Source organism: Castanea sativa, chromosome 10 (assembly GCF_040712315.1).
Source record: "Castanea sativa cultivar Marrone di Chiusa Pesio chromosome 10, ASM4071231v1".
In the NCBI taxonomy this organism is placed as follows: domain Eukaryota; kingdom Viridiplantae; phylum Streptophyta; class Magnoliopsida; order Fagales; family Fagaceae; genus Castanea; species Castanea sativa.
Window position 1 is genome coordinate 24,316,980 of NC_134022.1, and position 24,005 is coordinate 24,340,984.

The 24,005-nt window shown below is 36.4% G+C and overlaps 1 protein-coding gene across 2 annotated transcripts; it reads left to right on the forward strand.

The window, feature by feature from the left end:
* The first annotated feature begins 2,970 nt into the window (after positions 1–2,970).
* On the forward strand, positions 2,971–23,593 carry LOC142611584 (helicase and polymerase-containing protein TEBICHI). 2 transcript variants are annotated; one of them, XM_075783659.1, is made up of 27 exons: positions 2,971–3,113; positions 3,472–3,914; positions 4,091–4,325; positions 4,425–5,372; positions 6,316–6,380; positions 7,877–7,982; positions 8,092–8,292; positions 8,457–8,657; positions 9,944–10,105; positions 10,186–10,425; positions 10,600–10,812; positions 11,088–11,438; positions 11,586–11,738; positions 12,466–12,687; positions 12,989–13,207; positions 13,379–13,496; positions 15,343–16,544; positions 16,767–16,964; positions 17,477–17,736; positions 19,425–19,614; positions 19,759–19,866; positions 20,995–21,347; positions 21,718–21,826; positions 21,920–22,054; positions 22,275–22,371; positions 22,458–22,664; positions 22,761–23,593. In XM_075783659.1, exons 1-26 carry the CDS (start codon positions 3,078–3,080, stop codon positions 22,529–22,531), a joined length of 6,639 nt encoding a protein of 2,212 aa, XP_075639774.1. In that variant the 5' UTR covers positions 2,971–3,077; the 3' UTR covers positions 22,532–22,664; positions 22,761–23,593. The 2 variants fall into 2 exon arrangements, with proteins under 2 accessions (XP_075639774.1, XP_075639775.1); XM_075783660.1 differs by lacking the exons at positions 19,759–19,866; positions 20,995–21,347; positions 21,718–21,826; ... (2 more) ...; positions 22,458–22,664; positions 22,761–23,593 and having other exon boundaries at positions 17,477–17,782; positions 19,425–19,543.
* Positions 23,594–24,005: the final 412 nt, after the last annotated feature.

Here is a 24,005-nt window from a genome sequence, read left to right on the forward strand (position 1 = left end):
ACATAAACATTTCCCACATATTACTCAAATATTCTCAATGTTATTGAGCTATCACAAATATTTCGTATATAAGCCCCATAAATTATCTTGGTCCCCCTCACACATATTACTCTCATGTTATCCAACTTGGGTTTTTGCAAAAAAAAAATACCCATCATATTACTATCAAAATTGGGCCATAAAATTTTACTATCTCCACACAAAAAAAGCCTAAAAACATTTACCTTGTGGGAAAATCCAAAAAGCCCAACAAAACCCCCTCTAAAGCTCGTTGCTACACGACGCCTCTAAAGTTCGTTACGACACGGCACTCTAAAGCCCGTTGCTACACGGGACTCTAAAGCCCGTTACAACATAGCACTTTAAAGCCCGTTACGGTATGGCACCTCTAAAGCTCGTTACGACACGACACTCTAAAAGCCCGTTACAATACGGCACTCTAAAGCCCATTACAATACAGCACTCTAAAGCCCGTTGCGATAAAGCCTATTACAATACGGCACTTCTAAAGCCCGTTACGACATGGCACTCTAAAAACCCGTTACGATACGACACTTCTAAAACCCGTTACGATACGACAACTCTAAAACCCATTACGACATGGCACTCTAAAAGCCTGTTGTGATACGGCACCTCTAAAACCCGTTGCTACACGGCAATATTTTTACAAAATTTCAAATTCTTTACAAAAGCCCAATATTATTTTGGTAACTATTTCTAAAAGTCCAATATTATTTTGGCAACTATTTTACGAAGCCCAAATACTCATTTGACACCTACTTTATAAAGTCCAAATACTAATTTGACACATTTTATAAAAGCCTAAAATATTATTTTGGCAAAAACAGTTACACTATGCTCAAAGCCCAAAACTATTTCTTGGCAAAATATATACTAAAATCCCTAACTCATGGGAAATATGAATTACTCATCTCTCAAAAATATTTCTTGCACAAAATTTATAGGAACTATGCTTATTTTTCCATAACCAACTAACTACAAAGCCTATGTATATTACTCATGGCAAAACCATTCATTTTTGTAGGGATGACTAAGCCCAAGGAAGCTCAAAGCCTAGCTGAGCCAGCCCAGATCATATACAAATCCCAGCAACTGGAGCTCACGTGAACTGTCTAGTCAAACTTCAGCACAACCTGACAGCTAGAGCCCATCACCATCAGTTCCAGCATGTCCAATCAGATCAGAAGAGGGACACATGTCTAGCAGGGGTTAAACCCTTCCTTGCCAAGCTGGATTCCATCATTTCTCATGTGACATAAAGCTGAGGTGACATGACAAAAAGTTGGGAAGTTTCAGCCAGCTGTATCTCCTTCCTTCTCTAACCCATTCGGTCAAAGAGCAAGGGCAACCATAACTAGGCCATGAATGCTTCTGGAACAGCATGAAATCAGTTCATTATCATGCCAAAAATGTTTACTCTCTGGTTCATGGACCAAGCACATGAACCCAAATGGGAAAACTTAGGGAAATGTGGTTTGAAGGGCTCCAAAAGGATCCCAACAGAGTTCCCAGTATAAGGGCTATTAACACCTAGCTTGGGGTGATACAATCTACCCTATGGAACTTTGATTCTAACAGCAGCAAAGCCAAGATCATTAGCTAATACGTGCTTTAATCCCATCAACTAAGGCCAAATCAGCATTTAATAATAGGCCAGAATCCCAGTTGTTATTACCTAAAACAGCAAGAACATCTGAGCTTACTACTCTTGGTCAAATTTCTAAGAACGATTCTTTAAGGATTTTCAGAAGATTGAGGAAGATTTAGTAGAGATTATTTGCTAATTACCCCCTAAAACCCAACTATAAATGGAACTCTCCGTTAATGCTTCATCAACACACTAAGAAATATACTCATAGAGAAGAACTCTTCCTTAACTTCTCTGTTTAGCCTTCTCTAAACTTTAGCACAGTTCTGAGTCACTAAGCTCTCAGCTTCAAGTACAGAAACTGAGTTCTCTAGCTCCTAGCTCAAAAACACCCTTCACATCTCTACTTATAAGCTTTACCGGTCCCCATCAGAAAGTCCCAGCAGCTTCACTAAACACTCTTTTTCACTACTCATACTACCTGAAAATGTCCCTCATTACTCACTACTTATACTATATTCACGAGCATGTCTTGACACCATAATAATCTTGCTGCGCTAACTGGAATCTCTCTCTCTCCCTTCATCTTACACTAAGTTTTTCTCATTACTTGTTATAATGGAGCCTATAATGTTCATTTACTCATTTACTATTGAAGTTTATGATGTAACTGTTATTATAGAATTTTTTCCTCATATTGTTGTGTTAGAAGACTCTTCTCCAGAGCCAATGGATGATGAGTTTGAAAATGTGGATACTTTCCTTAATCTGTGAAATAGCTAACAGCTGGAGGTTTATTCTGTTCTGTCTCACTTTACCGCTGGACTATTTTCTGCAGAAACATTTTACTATTGGGCTATTTCTTACAGTATGCTTTTTAATCATGTTGATGTGTCTGCTATAGGAATTGTTTATGGCCCATTCTTGTCAGTCTCAACCTAAGCCCAAAAAATAAAGTAAATTATTTGGATATTCATCGATAGCCTTTAGGCCGTGCCTCAAGCCCATCGTTAAGTTTCGGTTTAGGCCCCCAACCCAACACAAATCTTATTTGTCAGAAGATAAAACTTTTTCGCCCCCGACAGTCTCAACCCATAACCTACTAATTTTGTGTTAAGTCGCATTGTGTTCGTGGATCGTGTCAAATTTGCAACCATTTTCAATCATTGAAGTTATGTGAAAAAAGGTTGTACTTCAACACAATTATTTTCATGATTAGCTATAGAATAGAAGATGGGAAAACCGAAAAAGCCAATAGTTTCGAGTAAACGAAGAAAATATAGAAAAGGAAAAAGGGCACAATTGCAAAATTGTCAAAATTTTTGAATGAAAACGCTTTTACCTGCACATCTACGTATTGTCTAGACTTTGTTTGGCGCTTGCGCTCGAACATTCAAAATCGTCCCGGCGATGGCAAAGAAATAACTAGGGTTTTGCGGACCGCTCTGAAAACACTCCGTCTTGAATCATGGAGTCTGGTTCGCCACGGGCGCGCATCGATCAGGTCCGTCCACTTTCTAATCCAATATCGCTATTTCTCAAGCCCTAAAACTCTCAACGGTCATCTTGGTCCACATCCTTTTACTTTATCACACTCAAATTTCTTTTGCTAAGCGAAGATTACAGATCGAGCACTAGGTTCGCTCTTGAATTAAAACACTGCGCTAAGAATTTTGATAAATTTGAAAATGCCGTGACAAATTGTCTGGTTGCTAAGCAAGAAAATAATATTTACATGGAATTCAGTTGCAATCTAATGTTGGATGCTTTTCTTTTTCGTTTTCCACACTTTCTTGGTAACCAAACGGGGTTTATTTTAGTTCTCCCAGTTTCTCAGTGACCACTCATTTTGGTTTTTACAGTTCTTTGCTTCGAAGAAACGGAAACCTGTATCACCTGGTTTGAAGTCTGGTAGAAGTGAAAAAGATTTGAAAGGTACCGTAGAAGGGTCTCCAAGTGCCAAAGGTACTCTGGACAATTACTTGGTGACTTCGGAGGATGACAGCAACAATGCAAAAGCGTCCAATACTGCTCGTGATTTGTTTTCTAGGCAAGATGCGGTTAAAAGAAATTTGGCGTTGGAGATTAATAATTCTTCCAAGGATGAACAAATGCGGCCCTCTTCACAGGTACAATTGCACTCTGAAGCAGTTGAAGCGGCTAAGAAGGAAGCATTTCGAGAAGTACCTGTGGTGGGCGATGTTTCAGTTGGAGGTCTTGCAAAGGGTTGCTCAACTTCTGCTCAAACTCTTGAGAACCAAGAGCTCAAAAAGTTTGCTGCTGGCTTTTTGTCTTTGTATTGTAGGTACTGTACAATAAATTTTGGGCACAATTTTTTATATGTATCTTTTACTGATGTCTGGCATTGGATTTTGTTGTTACTTTTTTTGAAGCATTCTTTCCAGTAGTGGCGTTTGGGATGAAGTTGCTGTGCTGTTCCTTTACTTTCTGTTATTTATTCTGATGCTTTGTTATATGCAGTGAGTTTCAATCAAATGTAAAGTCAGGGTCAGAGCTAGAAGTGAACGACCATAAGAGACATTGGAGTCCTTCGTGGCTGGACGGGAAGGATAAGACATCCAAGAAGAGGCATGGCAACAGTAGTCAGTCACTTTTAGAAGGCGAAATCACTTGTTCCAATAAGAAAATTCCTGAGGATATGCAGTCTGTTCTTGTTGATAAAACCGTGGGATCTGTTTTCGGCTCTTCTAGAGAGGTAAGGTGAAGTTTAAACTACTCAGTTATGAATCTTATAGTCTGGTTTTGCTGATTCAGTAATCTATTATTTATTCTCATTATTGTCTTTCATGGGTAGGTTGCTGATGGTAATGGTCCCATTGAGCTTCAAGCCTTCTTGAAAAAATGCAGTAACACTCCTGAATCATCTGTAAAAATGAAAGAATTCTGCACACCGGGTTCATTGATGGTTAAAGCATGTGCTCATGAAACTCCTAGGTCAATGCGTGGAAGCTCCGTACTTTCATCAGGAGAAGCTTTTTGGAATGAAGCAATTCAACTTGCTGATGGTTTGTGTGATCCAATGGTTGACATTTCTGCTCAGGCTGCTGAAGAAACTGATATTTCAAAAAGCCAATGTAAAACCATGAACTCGTGCAGTTTGAGAAATGGAATCTGTCATGACAAGTCAAAGGAAACATCGGACAAGGGTGAGAACAGAGTGTGGCATACGGAATTCATTACTTCTTTGGGGTCATTGGGGAAGCATACAAATGATCTGGATAAAGAAGTATCCCCACTTCCTGTTAAGCATCTTGACTTTTCATGTGAGGACAAAAACCTGGATGAAAGTACCCCGCACTGTCCTGCTGTAGATGGTTCAGAATGTGCTTCTCATAGAGGTGGTGAGCAATCTGAATGTGGTTCTGTTGGTCATAAAGGGCTAGAAACTGGTAATACATTAATTCGATGTGACAAAGTTCAGACAGATGAAGAGATGCATGAGGTAAAGGAGATGACATCTGTAGTTGCTGTATCTAAAAGGAACGTGGATTTATTCTGTCTGAATAATGATTGCATGACATCTAAGCCACCTGTTATTGAAGTCAAGGATTCAAATCACACGACATCTAATTCACAAGTTAATGAAGTCAAAAATTTAAATCTTGACCATGAATTGGATGGAGCAAGTACTCCTTCAAGTTTTGTGCCACTCGAAGATCGTTTAGATCTAAATCGTTGGCTTCCATCTGAAGTATGTGGCATATATAGAAAGAAAGGAATTTCGAAATTGTATCCTTGGCAGGTAACTTTAAACTCTTTGTTTGCTGTGGTGGTTGATTGGATTATGACATGTGAGGAGATGTGGTTGGGGTTCTGGACCTTGGTATTTTATTACCATGCTTGCAATCATTTTATATATTATTACCGCCCTTGCAATCATGTTCATGTGCTTTAGTTTTTAAGATGTTGTAAGTTTAAAGCTATGTAGCATGGATACTTTTATATGGGACCTGCATCCTTATGAGTAGTGGGGACAATCACTTCTTGGATACTCATCGATGTGTGTGATTATTTGATAGGCGTAGGCAAATACCAAAATTTAAAATGTAAAATTTGGATGATACTTCTTGGGTACTTTTGACACTTGTTACATACGCCTTCAATGTTATGATATGGCTATTTTGAGGACTTGGAGAAAACAGTTTTATATCTCAAACGTTTCTTTTTCAAGACTCTTCTAGATTGGGTTGTAGTGTTAGGCCGTCATTCTTTCACTTCAGTTCATGATTTATTTATTTTCAGTTCATGGGTTTTTGGACTGTTGTTCTCTGTCCCTGATGTATACTCCCTATATACTCAGTTGACACTTTTCTTCTTTTTATAATATATTTTTATTACTTATAAAAAAAATGTTATGGTATGGCCATTATCAATTTTAAACTAATAAGGGGCTGTGATTGTGTGTGAAAACATCAAGAGATTAATGACATATGTTTACATGTGTGATTGACTATGACTGCCTGTGTGGTTAAATTACTGAGTTGCATCTATGTTTGATTTAGAATGGAACAAAAAATGGAACTTAGATTTATTATTAGTAGTATCCCTGATTTATCTGGTAGCCTACTTTTCAGTGATGACTGGATGTGTATCCATATCGTATCTTATCAATATGAGGCATCTTTATCCTTTCCTTCCTAGGTTTGAAGCATGATACACATAACTTTTTTTATATTATTCTTCAGGTTGACTGCCTTCAGGTGGATGGCGTCTTACAGAGAAGAAACTTGGTATATTGTGCATCTACAAGGTAGTTTCCTGTGGATTTAGAATTCATCTTAAGTTTTCAGTTATACTATCCTCTCTTAATTCTTTACTTTTTATTATTATTTGTAGTTAATACTTTTTTTTTATCCCTCTAGTATTTCAAAGCTATGCAATTAAACCAATATGAATTAACTTTTTGTATGATCTACTGTAGTTAGATATGAAGAAGACAAATAATATTTGTGATGCTCTGGTTGCTATATTCTTGGTTAGGTTTGTTAGAATAATGGTTTAAGTTTTCTTAATAACTTAAGCTTTTGGGATAAGTGGGTAGTTTATCTTGTTATTGATGCAAGTGGTTCTGAGTTTGAACCACTTATGTGCTCTACCTCTCATTCAAAAGTTAAAAGTCCCATTTGTTGGGCCCTGCTTATGATAGTGCAAGTGTAGCCTGGTTAGAAACAATATCCTCCATGGAAGCTTAATTTAATGTAAAGCCCAAGAATAAGTGTTCATGGTAGTTAAATTGTTTTTATTTGGTATTTAAAGGGCCAAGTGTATTTTATTAACTCTACAATTGTTGGTTATGAGCCATAGTTGTGGGACTTGAGTTATATCTATTAATAAGTAAGTATTATTTAGTTTATGAGTATTTTATGTGTGGGCTTTGGTTTACTAATCAAAGGAGTCCTAGTTCTGTTAGGAAAAGTTAAGATTTAGGTTTGAATAAATGTATTATTGTACTCAAAATAAGGATGAATTGATGTTGATTGATAAAATATTGAGTGTTTGAGTACTGAGACATATTGTCCTTAATTTTTTCCCCTTCTTTTCTCTCATAAATTTTCCTTCTCTTTGATATTCTGTCATTCATGGGTATTATTCACATGTATTGTTTACAAACTGTGGGCAGATTCTATTTCTGTTTCTTCTTACCTCTTTGCAACCCTAAATTTTTCTCTTCCCTTCAAAACTCTAGTCATTCTTGAACCCTAACCCTTCTTTCTAAAGGTTCCAAATCATGAATTTGTAAATCCTCCTAACCCTAAGCCTACCACAAGTACACCTAGACAATTCCCCAATTTATCCTATGTCAACTTATTGAGATGGCATCTTGGCCCACATGTGAGGGGAGTGTTAGAATAATGATTAAATAATTAAATTCAATATTTCTTAGTAGCTTAAACTTTTGGAACAGTTGGTAGTGTTCAAGGCCACTGAGCATTTTAAGGCTTCTAGCTTCTAGATTTTATTCATATATTTTCTGATGTGTATGGTTTGATATTTGAGAAAGTATATTATTTTTCTTTCTAGTGTAATTACAATTTGTTTCTAAATCATATATACATGGGACTTCTGAATTGCTTGTGTTATTAATTTGTATAACTGGCAGTTCTATTTATATCCATATCAACCCCAAATTTATGCGCTCATTACAAGTTTTGCTCTTTTTTTTTTTTTTTTTTGGTTTTGGGGGGTGGGGGTGGGGAGTGTTATTGAGAATCTCTGTGATGCTTCACGTTGCTTCCTCTGCTGCAGTGCTGGTAAAAGTTTTGTTGCTGAAATTTTGATGTTGCGGCGTGTCATATCAACTGGAAAAATTGCACTACTTGTACTTCCTTATGTATCAATTTGTGCCGAAAAGGTGCTTTACTGGGTTTTTTTTTGAATTGAGGCAAGCATAAATTGATTATAATTTCCTTAATTCGAATTATGTATATATGTATTTCAAGTTTGTGTACTAATTGGTGCAGGCTGAACATCTGGAGGTCCTTCTTGAACCACTTGGTAAGCATGTTCGTAGCTATTATGGAAACCAAGGTGGTGGAACACTTCCTAAAGATACTACTGTAGCTGTCTGCACAATAGAGAAGGCAAACTCTCTAATAAACAGATTACTTGAAGAGGGTCGCTTGTCAGAAATTGGAATAATCGTGATAGATGAACTACACATGGTATTTTAGTCAAAGGCCGTGGGGGTATTTTGTAGATATCTTGCCTTTTTTTACTTTATTTTCTCTTTGAAAGGCATTCTCCATTTAGTTTTTCTTCTTGGCTTTAGGCTTGTGCTCTTTGATTGAGTTACATAGTAAGTTCTCATCCTTATGTTCATCAACAGGTTGGTGATCGGAATAGGGGTTATCTTCTGGAACTTATGTTGACAAAGCTTCGTTATGCAGCTGGTGAAGGCAATTCAGAATCAAGTAGTGGAGAAAGTTCAGGTATGAGCAGTGGTAAGGCTGACCCTGCTCATGGTCTGCAAATTGTTGGGATGAGTGCGACCATGCCAAATGTGGCAGCTGTCGCTGATTGGCTTCAAGTGAGTTGAACTAATTTTCGTTACACATATTCTAGTGTTTCAAATTAATTTTAATGTAAAGATCTACTTGTGGCCAATGAGCTCTAGCTCAAATGGCAACTCTTTCCCTTGTAAGAACAAAGAATGGGGATGGAGGGTGAAGTTGAAAAACCAAGACCCTCTAGGTGTCAGTAACTTCCTGAACTAAAGAAGAAAGGGGAAAGATCTGCAATTGTCACACATTTTTACATAAGAAGGGAATCATTGCCTGAAAAATGCCCCAAATACCACCTAACTATGGTTCTGTGGATGTATCATTAGCCTAATACATATCTGGAATACAGAGGAATAGAGCTAAAAATGGGCGCAAAATTGATTCATAGAAGCTTGACTAATATATTTCTAATTTCATCAAATATCTTAGTCCTTTTCTAGGAGGAACATTACGAGTCTTGGAGTGATACATCTAAAAAATCTAGTTGATGGGTTCTACATGAGAGTTTAGTCCTCTTTCTTAAAAGTAGTGCATGTAACTCCCTTTGTAGATTTAGGAGTGATTGGCAATCAGCTGACATCATAGAAGCTCACCCTAGGGTATTTGTGCTTTATACTAGAGTAGAACTTTCATCTGGAAGGAATTTTTGGACACCAATGTCTCAATTTTTTGTTGTCACTATCATTATTTTTCAATGTTATGATGATAGTGCTTTATGTGGATAATTTGAAAGGAACAGAATAAGAGGGCTTTTGAAGATATAGAACAAAGCACGTGTGACTTGAAGTTCATTTTCCCGCAAGTTCTATTTGAATGGATGGCTGTTCTGCCATGCCATTCTTTTTCTTCTTTTTTAGACTTTACTGATTTTGTCCTGCTGTACACAGCTTGTGTATGGACAGGCATGTTTTCTTTTGATTTAATAAAGTTTTTTTTATTGCTTAAATTTTTTTTTTAATGTTATGGAAAGACCCCGTACTTGAAAGATTTTCTTTTTGGGTTTTTCATTATTTGTCGTGTCAGGGTTGGTAAATCATAGGTGAAAGGAACACAATGTACCAGGTAGCTTTGATTGTAACAATTTGTTTCAAGTTTATTTGATGCATCTATGGTGCATTTATTTTTGTTGTAAATGATTTTATGCCTTATATCTAAATAAATTCTCTTTTTTTGATAAGACAATTGAATTAGTGGTATCTACTTTTTACACCTTGCCTTGAGGGAGAATATTAAGTCTTGCCACATGATTGCTGTAGCCTTCTTTTGTGGTTGATAAACTTATAGATAAATTTTTTCCTGAATCTGCATGTAGGCTGCATTATACCAGACAGATTTTCGACCAGTTCCATTAGAAGAATATATTAAAGTTGGTAACACTATTTATAGCAAAAAAATGGATATTGTTCGAACAATCTCAAAAGCATCTGACCTTGGTGGTAAAGATCCAGATCATATTGTTGAGCTATGTAATGAGGTAGGGATTTCTTGTGTGGTAAAGCTGTTTTGAGGCATTATCAGAAGTTAAAAATTTATGTACTAAGGAACATATTTCAGGTTGTTCAAGAGGGTCATTCAGTGTTAATATTTTGCTCTAGTCGAAAAGGATGTGAATCAACTGCAAGGCATGTTTCAAAGTTCCTCAAAAGATTTTCTATTAATGTTCGTAATGATGAAAGTGAGTTCTTGGATATTACTTCAGCTATTGATGCCTTGCGAAGGAGTCCAGCAGGACTGGATCCTACATTGGAAGAAACTCTCCCTTCTGGTGTTGCCTATCACCACGCTGGCCTCACGGTATTTATTTATTTTGTTGGGGCTGTATCTTTCATTATTTTTCGTGGTATATACTTGATTTCTTTGTCTTTTGATTGTCTTAAAATAATTTTTAATGGGGATTTCCTTGGCCATTGACAGTTGTGGGATTTCCTTACTTTTAAAGGTTTGAATATTTATTTATCTTTTCTGCAGGTTGAGGAGAGAGAGATTGTTGAAACCTGCTACCGCAGAGGCCTTTTACGTGTCTTAACTGCTACATCTACCTTAGCTGCTGGGGTTAATTTACCAGCTAGGAGGGTCATTTTTCGACAACCCAGGATTGGTCGTGATTTTATTGATGGGACAAGGTACAAACAGATGGCTGGTCGGGCTGGTCGGACTGGGATAGATACAAAGGGGGAAAGTGTATGTCTGATTTTTTAGTTCCTGTTTTATGTTTCAATTTAGTCCAGGCACCTCTTATTTTTTATTGTTATCTGGGATGATTGCTGGTTGCTTATATGATTTTTGACTGTCTTTTTAAATGTCAAATTGATTGATGATTGATGATTGTTATTGTTTTATTACCTTTATTTTTAATCATATTTGACTTACTTTTTTGGTGTATTTCAGTGAGGACATAATTCACTGCTTTTATATTAAGATGTTGATTTTTCCCCCTAATGATTTTACCTTACCAGGTACTAATATGCAAACCGGAAGAAATAAAAAGAATGATGGGACTTCTTAATGAAAGCTGTCCACCATTGCATTCTTGTCTATCTGAAGATATGAATGGAATGACTCATGCCATTTTAGAAGTTGTGGCTGGCGGGATTGTTCAAACTGCTAATGATATTCATCGATATGTTAGGTGTACTCTTCTGAATTCCACCAAGCCATTTCAAGATGTGGTGAAATCAGCTCAGGAATCTCTTCGGTGGTTGTGCCACAGAAAATTTCTTGAATGGAATGATGATACTAAGTTATACAGTACCACACCACTTGGAAGAGCAGCTTTTGGCAGTTCTCTTTGCCCAGAAGAATCACTTGTAAAAATTTGCATCTTCTATTTTCATTATTTTTCTTTTTATTTAATTTCCTTACTATTGATTTACTCTCTGTGCAATAAGTAATGTTGATTACTGGGAAAAAATTGTTAGTTGAAATTGATTCGATGCTTATGTTTGGTTCCCTAGATTGTGCTGGATGATCTTTCAAGGGCAAGAGAAGGATTTGTGCTTGCATCTGATTTGCATTTAGTTTACCTGGTAACACCAATAAATGTTGACGTTGAGCCAGATTGGGAACTGTATTATGAACGATTTATGCAATTATCTGCTCTTGACCAGGTAATTATGCTTCTTGTTATAGTGGCTTCTCTGATTCTAAAAGGAAATTCATTATCAATCACTATTTCGTGGTTTATATTATTGAACCTCCGTTATCTATTGAACACTAGGCTTATGTAATTTTGTCATGGGAGGCTTTTTTGGAGTTCCATTTGTTGTGCTATGATAAAGGGATGATTTTCAGTATCGTTGGAGGCAAGCCTCAAGTTTACTAAGAGCTTGTTTTGTGCTTCCATCTTTGGGATTATCTAAAGTTTACCTCATGCGCCAAGTGGACCTCCAAATTGTTTTTTTAAATGGATGTCTTGGCACAGTAACAAATATTTCTTTTGGGTTAGTTACGCACCCAATGGGTCTTGAACCTAGAACCTCACTATCCACCTAGAACTTATAAGGGAAGGAGGTGCCAATTGAGCTAGAACACATTGGCTTGTCACAGTAAGAAATTGTTTGTATTTTTAAGAGCAATTAGATTTAGAGATTTACCTAATGGTAGAATCAATATAAAGTATGCTTTCTTTCTTCATAAATCCATGAATGTGTATTGGATTTCCTTAGTAGATGATTCCATCTTCTCAAAATCATGCTAATAACTTAATTTTTTTTTTGGAATTTAAAAATTTTTAAACTTTAATGTGGTTTATTTCTCAGCCTGTAATTTTCATCTTTACATCTGATTTTATAATAAAAATTATTTAATTTCTCTTCCCAATTGCATGAAATGCAGTCAGTGGGCAATCGAGTTGGAGTTGTTGAGCCATTTCTGATGCGCATGGCACATGGTGCACCTTTGCGCATTTCAAAGCAGTCAAGAGACAATATGAAAGTGCTGCATGGCAAAAGTGAAAACCGACTTGGGATCACAAACAGTAATATGCTTTTGGATGATCAACCACTTCGAGTGTGTAAACGTTTCTATGTCGCACTCATCTTATCAAGATTAGTGCAGGTATTGCATGCACTAATAGATTTCCTATTTTTCCCCAACTTGTGAATGTAAGCAAACCAAATACTATGTATTGCATGCTATTATATGGATTGCGTATGTTTGAGGTGACTGTGACTTGGGATAACATTCAATTTAATCTTCTGGTCTATTTTCCTTGATTTTCACTTGGACTGCATACTTATTAGTTTGGTTACTTTGATAGGATTCTGAGTTGTCTTTAGATGGGATGGCTATGTTGATGTGTATTTGTTTTTTGGCTTTCTTGTTTTGCTAAATACATTTTCTTAAACCTGGGATGAAGGAAGTTCCTGTGGCTGAGGTTTGTGAAACTTTTAAAGTGGCTCGAGGCATGGTTCAAGCCTTACAAGAGAATGCTGGAAGGTTTGCATCAATGGTTACTTTGTTTTGTGAGAGGCTTGGATGGCATGATCTGGAAGGCTTGGTTGCCAAGTTCCAAAATCGTGTTTCATTTGGAGTGAGAGCAGAAATTGTAGAGCTTACTACAATTCCATATGTTAAGGTACTTCTATTAGCAAACTACCTTTCTGTTACTGTCTTGAGGGGAACCTCACTAGTGGTTTCAGGTTTTTATAATAATTTGGGATTGGTTGTTTTTATTATTTGAGTTTTAGTGTTTTAGAACATTTTATAAATAGTCAAGGATTGGTTGTTTCTATTATTTTACTTTTAGGGTTCTCGAGCAAGAGCACTCTACAAAGCTGGCTTGCGTACACCTCTAGCAATTGCAGAAGCATCTGTTCCTGAAATTACCAAAGCACTTTTTGAATCTTCTTCATGGGCTACAGAAGGTGATACTTACGAGATTTTTGGTCTCTGATATTGGTTCATAGTTATAATTACATTTCAAGTCATGCATGAAAATATCTTTGTTTTGTCATGGATTTTCAAACCAAAGAATAGTATGGACCATAAGTTGTATTTGTTTTGTGGCCATTAATGGGATTTCTTGACATGACTGTTATAGCATGCGGTTCTTGTCAAATTTCTTTGGGAAGTTTCATCTATCTGATATTTGCTTTCTATTGGTCTTCTCTCTCCCTTCTTTCTCTTTGTCCCCCCCCCCCCTTTTGATAGGTAAAATGGGACAAACTAAAAGCCCCTTTCTATTGGTCTCTCTAAAATTAGGTTTTTTATTTAATAAGTGGGGGTGGGATGGGGGTTGGGAGGAGGAGAATTTGAATAAAGATGTTGCTATAGCAGAGTACATGTATTGATTAAATGATGCTCTTGATTGGTGTCTTACCATCTCTCAAGCTTTGCACTATCTGTTTATAACATTTTTGACATCCTTTATGCGGTTTATGTTAATAGGAGCATTTATATTGATAGGAGAAGGAGAGAAACAATTGGTATTTTGAAGATTCTGAAAGGACTATAGCTGATTTAAAACTTTTCTTCTTTAAATTTCTATTGGATTGGATGTCTATCATAGGAAGTCATTCTATTTTTTCGGTCTATGATTTGATGGATGCATGTAATTTATGTATTTGATTATTCTGGTCCCCTGCTTTGTACATCCTGTATTCTTGGGTGACTCATTATTATGTCTTTGAATAAAATTTTCTTTACTTGAAAAAAAAAGGAGCAGTTTGGGTAGGATGGGTTAAGTATTGTTGTTTACTAACAGTTGATAATCTAAGGAAGCATAAGATCATCATTGTTGATTGGTCTTGTATGTGCAAAGTTGTTGGGGAGTCGATTAAGCATCTCTTTTTGCATTGTGATATTGCTAGCAAGCTGTGATTGTTAGTATTTGCTTTGTTTGGAATTTCTTGGGTAATGCATAATTTGGCGGAGCTTTTCATGTGTTGAAGGTGTTCTCAAGAGACATCAAAGTTTGAATGTGTGGAATGCTCTTCCTTTTATGCTTGATACTGTGCATTTGGAGGGAGAATGATTGCAAGATGTTGATGGAATGGAGATCTCATATGTGCAATTGAAACTTTTATTTTTGAGTTCTTTGTTTGATTGGTAGAGGGCAATTAGGTTGATAAATTATCAATTGTCTCAAAAGCCTAAGTTATTAGGAAAGGGTGAATTTAATCATTTAAACTAGCATTTTCCCTTCATTTGTGGGCCTAAGCTGCCACTTATTAAGTGGGGCCAACATGTGGAAATTTTTTTTTAAATGGGAGGTAAGGTGGATATAGGGTTTGAACCTAGGATCTCTTACTCTAATACCATAATAAATTATTAATTGTCCAAAAAGCTTAAGCTATTAGGAAATTGTAAATTTAATAATTTAATCTAACACAGGGTTTAACTTCTTCCTATTTGTTGGATTTTTAAGATCATTGTAGCTTTAGATCATAGATTTTTCTTGCAATTATCTTGTATATTTCTTGTGTACTAGGGCCTTGCCTTTTTGTTCTTTTTATAAAATTTCTAATCTATCAAAAAAATATTTATGTTATTAATCTGTTAGTACGAGGAAGGAGAATTCTAAAGATGACATTAAAATATTTGTGATGCTTGGATTATTAATGGTGGTAGATTTTATATTTATAGCACTGTATGCTGTTATCCTTCATTTTCTTCTTCCAGTTTAAGGTTGTTTTCATGTAATTCATCTTCAATTTTATGGTTTTATAGATCTTTTAATCCTGACAAGTTGACTAATTTGAGTGTTAGCAGGTTCAGCACAAAGACGTGTACAACTTGGAGTGGCCAAGAAGATTAAGAATGGTGCACGCAAAATTGTTCTGGATAAAGCTGAAGAAGCAAGGGTTGCTGCCTTCTCAGCTTTCAAATCACTTGGATTTAATGTGCAACACATTTCTCAACCCATATTGGCAACTGCCATGGGCAATCACGTTACGCAAGGAGCTGCAACTACATCTTCTGGAAATGAAACTAGTAGTAGCTTTGTTGATGTAGAGCACATGGAGCATGTTTCTGCTAAGCCATCCGCAGAAGAAAATGAGAATTCTGATAAAGTTTCTTCTGAAAGTGAAGGTGAGAAGTTAATGAGAACATCAGATATTGGCTTAGTGGCTTCGGCAGAATTAAACTCAACGGCTGCAGTGCACTGTAACTTTGGTGATGAAAATTCTGGGGTACCAGTTGAAGGGTCTGTTACCGGTGGTTCTGAGCTGAATGCTACCATTGGTAATACCAAAAGTGCAGATATGGCACGCTCTATTCAGTTACAAAACTCTGGTGATGGAACCAGGGTATGTGATGAGTATCTTCGTTGTGGAGTACAGGAACCACAGAGCAAGGAAAATTTGTCTCTTGGTAATAAGGACAGTGCTTGTGGGAAGGGCCCTATCAATGCAATTAATACTCCTGGTGGATTCGATTCCTTCTTGGATCTTTGGGAGACTACACGGGAATTCTATTTTGATATCCACTACAACAAACGATCGGAAGTGAACTCTGTTGCCTCCTTTGAAATACATGGCATAGCCATTTGTTGGGAAAATTCTCCTGTGTATTATGTCAATCTCCCTAAGGATCTACTGTGGTCTGAAAACAGAAGAAATTGTTACTCATCTGTGGGTACATCTGGTGATAAGAGTAATGTTTCACCTCCTGAGTATATGTTGGAGATAGTTAGACAAAGATGGAACCGGATTGGTGAAATATTGGGGCAAAGAAATGTTAGAAAATTTACTTGGAACCTTAAAGTTCAGATTCAGGCTCTTAAAAATCCTGCAGTTTCAGTTCAAAAATTTGGTTCAGATCTTGCTGTGAAAAATATGGGTGTTGAACTCATAGACAACTTATTCTTATTGTTATCTCCAGTTAATGTAAAAGATGGAATTGATGTGTGCATAGTGGCATGGATTCTGTGGCCTGATGAGGAAAGAAACTCTAACCCAAACCTGGAGAAGGTATTCAGAAGAATCATATCAACTACTTTGACAGTAATTTCAAGCATGTGTAGTATGTTTTTGGAAGATAATTTTTTTATTTTCCCAATGCTGAGAATTTTCTTGCTTTTAATTTCTTATGGCCCCATGACTTCTAAAGTTCTTGAAATCTTGTCTTTTAGTTAATAGTACTATTGTGTTCTTCCTTTCTCAAACTGCCTTCTGATAAATTTATAAAAATAGGAAGTTAGAAAACGTTTATCCAGCGAGGCTGCAGCAGCTGCTAATATGAGTGGCAGGTGGAGGAATCAGATGCGAAGGGCTGCTCATAATGGGTGCTGCCGTCGTGTTGCACAAACACGAGCTTTATGTTCTGTACTTTGGAAGTTGCTTATTTCCGAAGAACTTATTGAAGCCCTTATGAATATTGAAATCCCACTGGTAAGTTACCTTATGCTCTCTGTTATAACCTTCTAGAGGAGTTCTGTGATCTGGGGCATTCAAACTTTTTGGTGGGTCCATCTTAGGTATCTAAAAGGAAATGGATAGGATAATGCGTTGATATTGGAGCATGTAAATAGAACCATTCTTTTTCTTCTTCTTTGTCCTTGATAAATATCTTAAGCATGACTTCTCTTATCTCATTTGTCTACTTTAATTTTTGACCTTGATAAATCTCTAAAAGTGTGACCTCTCTTGTGGTGGGGTTCTTCTTCCTATTTTTAAATTTTCCATTTCTTATTTTTTGACCTTGATTAATAGCTTAAGTATGAAACTGATGCTTGGCATAGTTGCTAAAATTAGCTGACTGTTGAGCCACTTAGGGTTTACGAGTTAAAAGAAAGTTGTCCTTCAGAAACCATTGAACTGATATTTATAAACAATACACTCTTCATCTGGTTAGATATTTGAAGTATTTGACAAAATTTTGTATGCTTGTGTGTGTATGTTAGGTTAATGTGCTTGCAGACATGGAGCTTTGGGGAATAGGTGTTGACATGGAGGGATGCCTTCAGGCACGTAATGTGTTGGGGAAAAAGCTTAGGTATCTGGAGAAGGAAGCTCATAAGCTGGCTGGCATGACATTTTCATTATATACAGCAGCAGATATTGCAAATGTGCTGTACGGACACTTGAAGCTGCCAATACCAGATGGGCACAATAAGGGAAAGCAACATCCAAGTACTGACAAGCATTGCTTGGATTTATTAAGGTATTGGGAGTGATATCTTGGTCTATGCTCTTTAACGCATCTTAAGGTGAATTTGTTTACTAATTAGATCCTGCAATAATTTATGCTGTCTCCATATTTTAAGCTTTCACTATATTATCTCCAATAATACCCTTCATTGTTTAATTCGAAATTGTGTAATCTAAGAGATTGTTAATTTTTGAACTTTTGGGTTGTGACAAATCTGATCAGGGATATACATTAAGGGTTTCTTATTCTGAGTAACTACTTGATGTCTCTGCAGCAAAGTTCAGGTGGACTTTTGATAAACTGAGTTACTATTTTTGATGAGCAATGTTTCACATGTGTTGATGTGGATTTGGAAAGTGCTTGCATCAGCCATACTCAAAAAGTGCATTAGTGTTCACATAATGATGTGTATGAATGTTAGTCATCTGTATATTATTATTATTAACGGTCCTAGTGGTCCAGATCTTCTACCTATGTTGTCAGAACCTTTTAGTAAAATAGTGTATCTTCAGTAGGTGAAGCTTAAATTTCTATATGCTATCGATTTGTTGGTCACTTGTTTTCCTTAAGAATATGTTGGAGTTTACTCTGTTGAAGTGATGTCTTGGAAAAGCAGGTATAGCTGCATTTTCAAAATAGTGAAAGACAATAGATTTTTGTGAAAAAAATTTTCAGGAAAATTTTCCTAGAATACATGCAATTATTTTGGGCTTGTATATTGTCTTTCTCTTCTTGAAATTACAAGTAAGAAAGTCGTTCCTTGTATTGCAATGCCCTGTGACATTTTCTGCTTTGCCTTTGCAAGGATAGTGTAAAAGCAAAATAGTAGCAATAATCTAATTGTGAATTATTTGTTGAAAGGAAAAGCTTTGTTAAACAGCTAGTAGACTTGTGCCGAGAGAGTCAAGAGGAAGGTTGGAAAAATGCAGGCGGTTGACCTAATGGCTTAGGAGGCAAAAGAGTCATGTATTATTTCCCCAAGTCCTTGGGTTGAAGTTGTTGAGTTGGATTTAGTTGCCAGCAGTCCAAGCCTTTGGTCTTTCCTTATGGTTGGTCCAACAAGCACGGATAATTGTTGGAATTAGTATCCTCCATAAGGCTTTAAATTTTTAATAGATTAGGCTGTGGGGCAGTTGTTGAAATTGTATCATCCTCTTCTGAGTCTTTCCAACTTTTGGTTCCTTTTAGCATGCGTTGTTGTACTTATTGATGCAAAAAAAGGTTATGTTTGTTGTGGATTGTAATAAGGGTATTGGTGTTGAAGGAGGTGCAACTGTGTTTTATATAGTTTGAACTGCACATCTTTCCTATGTCCTAAAAAGGAGGAAAAAAACTGTGCTTCATTACATGTACTGCTGACATAGGTCTTTCAAGGTAGTGAGTTCAGGTGCATCCTCATTATGCCAGTACATGATTTTGCTTTTAAGTTTGTTCTTTGGATAGCAGGGCTTAAAGTTATAATCCTTCTCCAATAATTTTTCCCAATTGAAGACTAAGATGGAGTGGATATAACAGAGAAAGCAACTATTGTAGCCTCTTGAATTTTAATAAACGATTTGCGTTGGAGTTTTGAACTGCTACCCTTCTTGCATATCATATACCCATTTATTTGCACATTGCTTCTAGCAAATAGGTTTTGTCCTTGGGCATTCTCATAGTTGCTATGCTATGCATAACAACTGGATTTGGTTTCATTTCAGGCATGAGCATCCTATTGTTCCAGTCATTAAGGAGCACCGTACATTGGCAAAGCTCCTAAACTGCACATTGGGATCAATTTGTTCTCTGGCTAGGCTATCTTTGAGTACACAGAGGTACACACTTCATGGTCATTGGCTCCAAACATCAACCGCAACTGGGCGGCTTTCAATGGAGGAACCTAATCTTCAGGTTTGATTTCTTCACCTGTCATATTTATCATTTTAAATATTTTCTCATGTTAGTGAAATTTAAAAATTAGTGTAATGAACTATTACGATCATTTATTTATTTATTTCATTATTGTCATCATCTTGTATTTCTTGAGTTATGCAGTGTGTGGAGCATATGGTTGACTTCAAAATGAACAAGAATAAAAATGGAGGTGATGCTGATGCTGATCATTATAAAATTAATGCTCGCGATTTCTTTGTTTCTACGCAGGTAATGATCTTGATGTTCATGTGTTTATGATCAGGTAGATAATAAATGCTCCTCAATTAAACTTAGGAGAATAAACTGATGAATATATTTTCATAATTGAAGACCTGGAAAAAGAATTTTACATTAGCTCCTAACCCATAGCGATCTGAGGATGCAAGCTGGACAAAAGTACCCCCATTTTCACCTCTACTTTCTCTCTCTCTCTCTCTCTGGTTTTCTGCCTGGGATAGCCAGTGGGAGTGTGGAGTCCCCTTATTGCTAATGACCAAGCTTTTCTGCCAGGGGATAGTGCAGAAAGGCCAGATTTGTGTTTAACTTTGAAATTTGGATTCTAGTTGATCTGCCTGTTGCAAAATATATTGATGAATGCTGCTTCAAAGGAATTCCCAAAACCAGATTTGTTTAATTTCTTGTGAAATTTGTTTCTCTTTAATGATTTTTCCTGTATATATTGAAAGATACTAGTTAAATGATTTGTTTTTTTTTTAAAATAAAAAAATAGCTTTAGGATGAAGATTAGTGTAGACATAAATTCGGTAAAGGATAATACATTTGTAGTGTTTGGCAGTTGGCACTGTACTTTTAAAAGTTTTTTTTCCAGAAGCAATATCAGAGAACGTCAGTAATTTTTATTTATCTAATGAATTTTATCTGTTTGAGTTGGAACTTTATGTTGATGCTGTGATAGGGGATTCTATAAAGATGTATCTGCCAGTTTACTGAAGCTTGGCTTGATGGAGGCAACTTAGGTGTTTGGCTTGGTGATTGTTGGTTTGACTCAGTGCGAGGGTTCCTAACTGTAGGTGGTTGTGTAAGGAACTTTGATAGTAGAGGGAATTTGGTAGCTTAAGTGAGGTTGCAAGCAGTCAAGTTGGGTGATTTTTGAATTTTGGCAATTGGAGTGAGAGGGGGGTGGGCGGGGGGGAGGGGTTAGGATGTCTTTTTGAGAGAGAGAGAGAGAGAGAGAGAGAGAGAGAGAGAGAGAGCATTATGATTTATCGTATGAAGGATTTGTCCCTTGGGCTTTTCAGATGCATGTGTTTTTGTGGGTTTGTGTAAATGCAACAATTATTTTGTGGAGATTTTTTTGGTTTATATTCTGGTTGAGTCCGTTCTTAATCTTTGCAGGATAACTGGTTACTTTTAACAGCAGATTATTCTCAAATTGAACTGCGGCTGATGGCCCACTTTTCTAAAGACTCCTCATTAATTGAACTTCTTAGTAAGCGGCATGGTGATGTTTTTACTATGATAGCTGCAAGATGGACTGGGAAACCAATTGAGTCTGTTGACTCCAATGAACGAGACCAGACCAAAAGGTTGGTGTATGGCATTCTTTATGGAATGGGTGCAAACACTCTTGCAGAACAACTGCATTGCAGCTCGGACGAAGCTGCAGAAAAAATCCGAAGTTTCAAAAGTTCTTTTCCTGGTGTTGCTTCTTGGCTTCGTGATGCCATTGCATCTTGCCGTCAGAAAGGGTGAGTATTTTATATTTCATTGTTTTTTTACCCCTCTCTCCCCCTCCTTTTATACAAGGATAAATATAATTCAAGAGATTGAGTGGGAGAGTTTAGATTTTTTGTTTTTTTGTTTCACTTAAATACTATCCAATTTCTTGTTTCTCATATTCCATTTTGTTCACTATAAAGCCTTTTTCTTGAATGTATGTGATTGAAGGTTATTAGGTTCTACATCCTGTTTATCTCTTTTATTTTCTAAACAAGAATTTTCTTTCCATTTGTCTTGTAATTGCCATTAACTGCTTGTATAATTATGCAGCCTTTTCAGAAATGTTTTCCTTTTTGTGCTATATAGTATGTGACTTATCTGAGTGCACTTGTGATTCAGATATGTGGAAACCCTCAGGGGAAGAAAGCGTTTTTTGTCAAAAATTAAATTTGGTAACAGTAATGAAAGATCAAAAGCCCAGAGACAAGCAGTCAATTCTATTTGTCAGGTAAAACTTTTTTCCTTTGGGGTGAGGGTGGTTATGGGTGTTTAAATGTAGCATTGAATTATAATATAATTTATTAATAGCTGCTTTTTATAGGGATCTGCTGCTGACATTATTAAGATCGCAATGATAGAGATTTACTCTGTGATTGTCGAAGGAGTCGATAGGCCAGGTACTTCACTCACTACAAAGTTTCAAAAGCTCAAGGGCCGCTGCCGAATCTTATTACAGGTGCTTACTATTGTTGTTTTCTATAATTTTTTCTTTTCATCTCTCAATTATTTCCAACAATCTGAAACAGGCAGATTTTATGAATAAATAAATCTTAATAAATTTGGAAGATCATCCTCTTAGGTTTGTTAATGCAGTGGGCCTTTTGCTTTACTTTTTATTCTTACACTGCAATAGGTGCTGCATGAAAATTGATAGATGGTTGGTGATTCCCATCCAGGTACATGATGAATTAGTACTGGAAGTTGATCCTTCTATGATAAAGGAAGCTGCATTGCTGTTGCAAATGAGCATGGAAAATGCCGCCTTGCTTCTTGGTATATGTTCAGCATCTGCAGTTCTTATTTCTTTGCATTCTGAGAAATTTTCCTTTCTGTATTTTATCTCATTATTTGTTTTCCAGTTCCTTTGCATGTCAAATTGAAAGTAGGAAGAACGTGGGGTTCATTGGAACCTTTCCAGGCTGATCAGTGTTAATTAAGGGGAGCTATTGTGCCTGATTCATGAATTAGAAGGGAGTGTTTTATTCTTGGTGAAGAAAAAGATGTGTTTCATGACATTGAATGGTCGCGATGGCTTTGAACCAGGGTTTGTAAATTCTGATTATTGAGTAAGTGTTGAATGCCATTTTTCTTGGTGATGAATCAAAGCGTTATGAGTCAGATGTTCTGATACCAAATCTAATATTTTCCTTTTCCCCCCACAGGGAAGCTATCTTATCCATTCTGATCATGCTATGCATTCCTTGGGGAAGGGCGTGAGATAGAAGTGCATCTCTTGAATTGCAGTTTTGCAATAAGTATTGCCTTCGCTCGACTTCAGCTAGAAGGTTTGCTTTGAAAGAAGAAATTTGAGAGATTTGAGCATTGCTTGTCCATAGTAGACAGGCTGATGAGCACATTCTCATTAAATGCTGAATCCGTTACTACATTTGGAAAATGGCATCCATGAATTACCTTTCTTTGCAACGACAATGGGCCCTGTGTTGTATTTGCTTCCCACTGGCTTGTTTAGGATTGCTTATTTTCATTGGTCATTGGGCTTACAAAATAAGCTGGATAAAAATACAACTGTACCTAGAAAAAGTAAAGCTTTAAGTTGTACATAAGCCGGATAAGCTAAAAATAAGCTGTGGCAAACAGGCTACTGCTGGTGGCCTGCAGAGGCATAATGGGTATCGGGGAATCAAAGGATGCTATTTCAAGTTTCAACTCAAATGATGTGTAGGCAAAACTTCAAAGATGATTAGATCCTTTTTATCCGTGGGATTTGCAAGTATTCCAAGGCATTGGTAATGCATTCTTGCGCTGTTGTTGGAGAGAATGCAGTGCGCATTGTTAGGATTGTAAGAGAACAATTTTGGAGTTAAGACCCCCTTTTTCAGTTATGATTTCTTGATTTTTTTTTTTAATTTGCTTTTTTCATGATTTGTTGGTATTTCTCTGTATACCTTCCTTGTATATGGGTTGTATCTTTATGATTTTAGCGAATTTTGCTTACATAAAAAAAGAAAAAGAGGAAAAAAGGCTATTCCAATAATGCACTGGTTGATTCTTTGGATTGCGACAATAGAACATTTGCTTACTTAGGAGGAACATTTTTGGATAACTACAGTTATGCTTGTTAATTTCAGTACATTATTTCATACTTATCCTTATATATATATATATATATATATTTTAAAGTCAAAGTTGAGATCCTCAATTTTACACTACATGTTCATCTAATCTTTTTTTGTTGGGTCAAATGAGTTATCGGGTTCAAAATTCGAAGAGATTATCCATAATTTTGCTTCACAATTCCTAGAAACCTCCAAATATCTCTCTCTCATTCCCGTTGATCTCTAAAGTGATTTAAAAAAAAAAAAAAAATCCTCCGGCTTATTTATTGAGGTTGTTCATCTTTCCATTAAACACAAACACCTAATACTTCTCCTTCTCTTACCTCTTTC

Bases quoted from the DNA above. Each gene is read 5' to 3' on its own strand.
- LOC142611584 (XM_075783659.1), top strand. From the start codon at position 3,078: ATGGAGTCTGGTTCGCCACGGGCGCGCATCGATCAG. The intron at 10,813-11,087 runs GTATGTCTGATT...TTACCTTACCAG, and splicing joins TAGATACAAAGGGGGAAAGT to GTACTAATATGCAAACCGGA. The intron at 16,545-16,766 runs GTATTCAGAAGA...TTATAAAAATAG, and splicing joins CTAACCCAAACCTGGAGAAG to GAAGTTAGAAAACGTTTATC.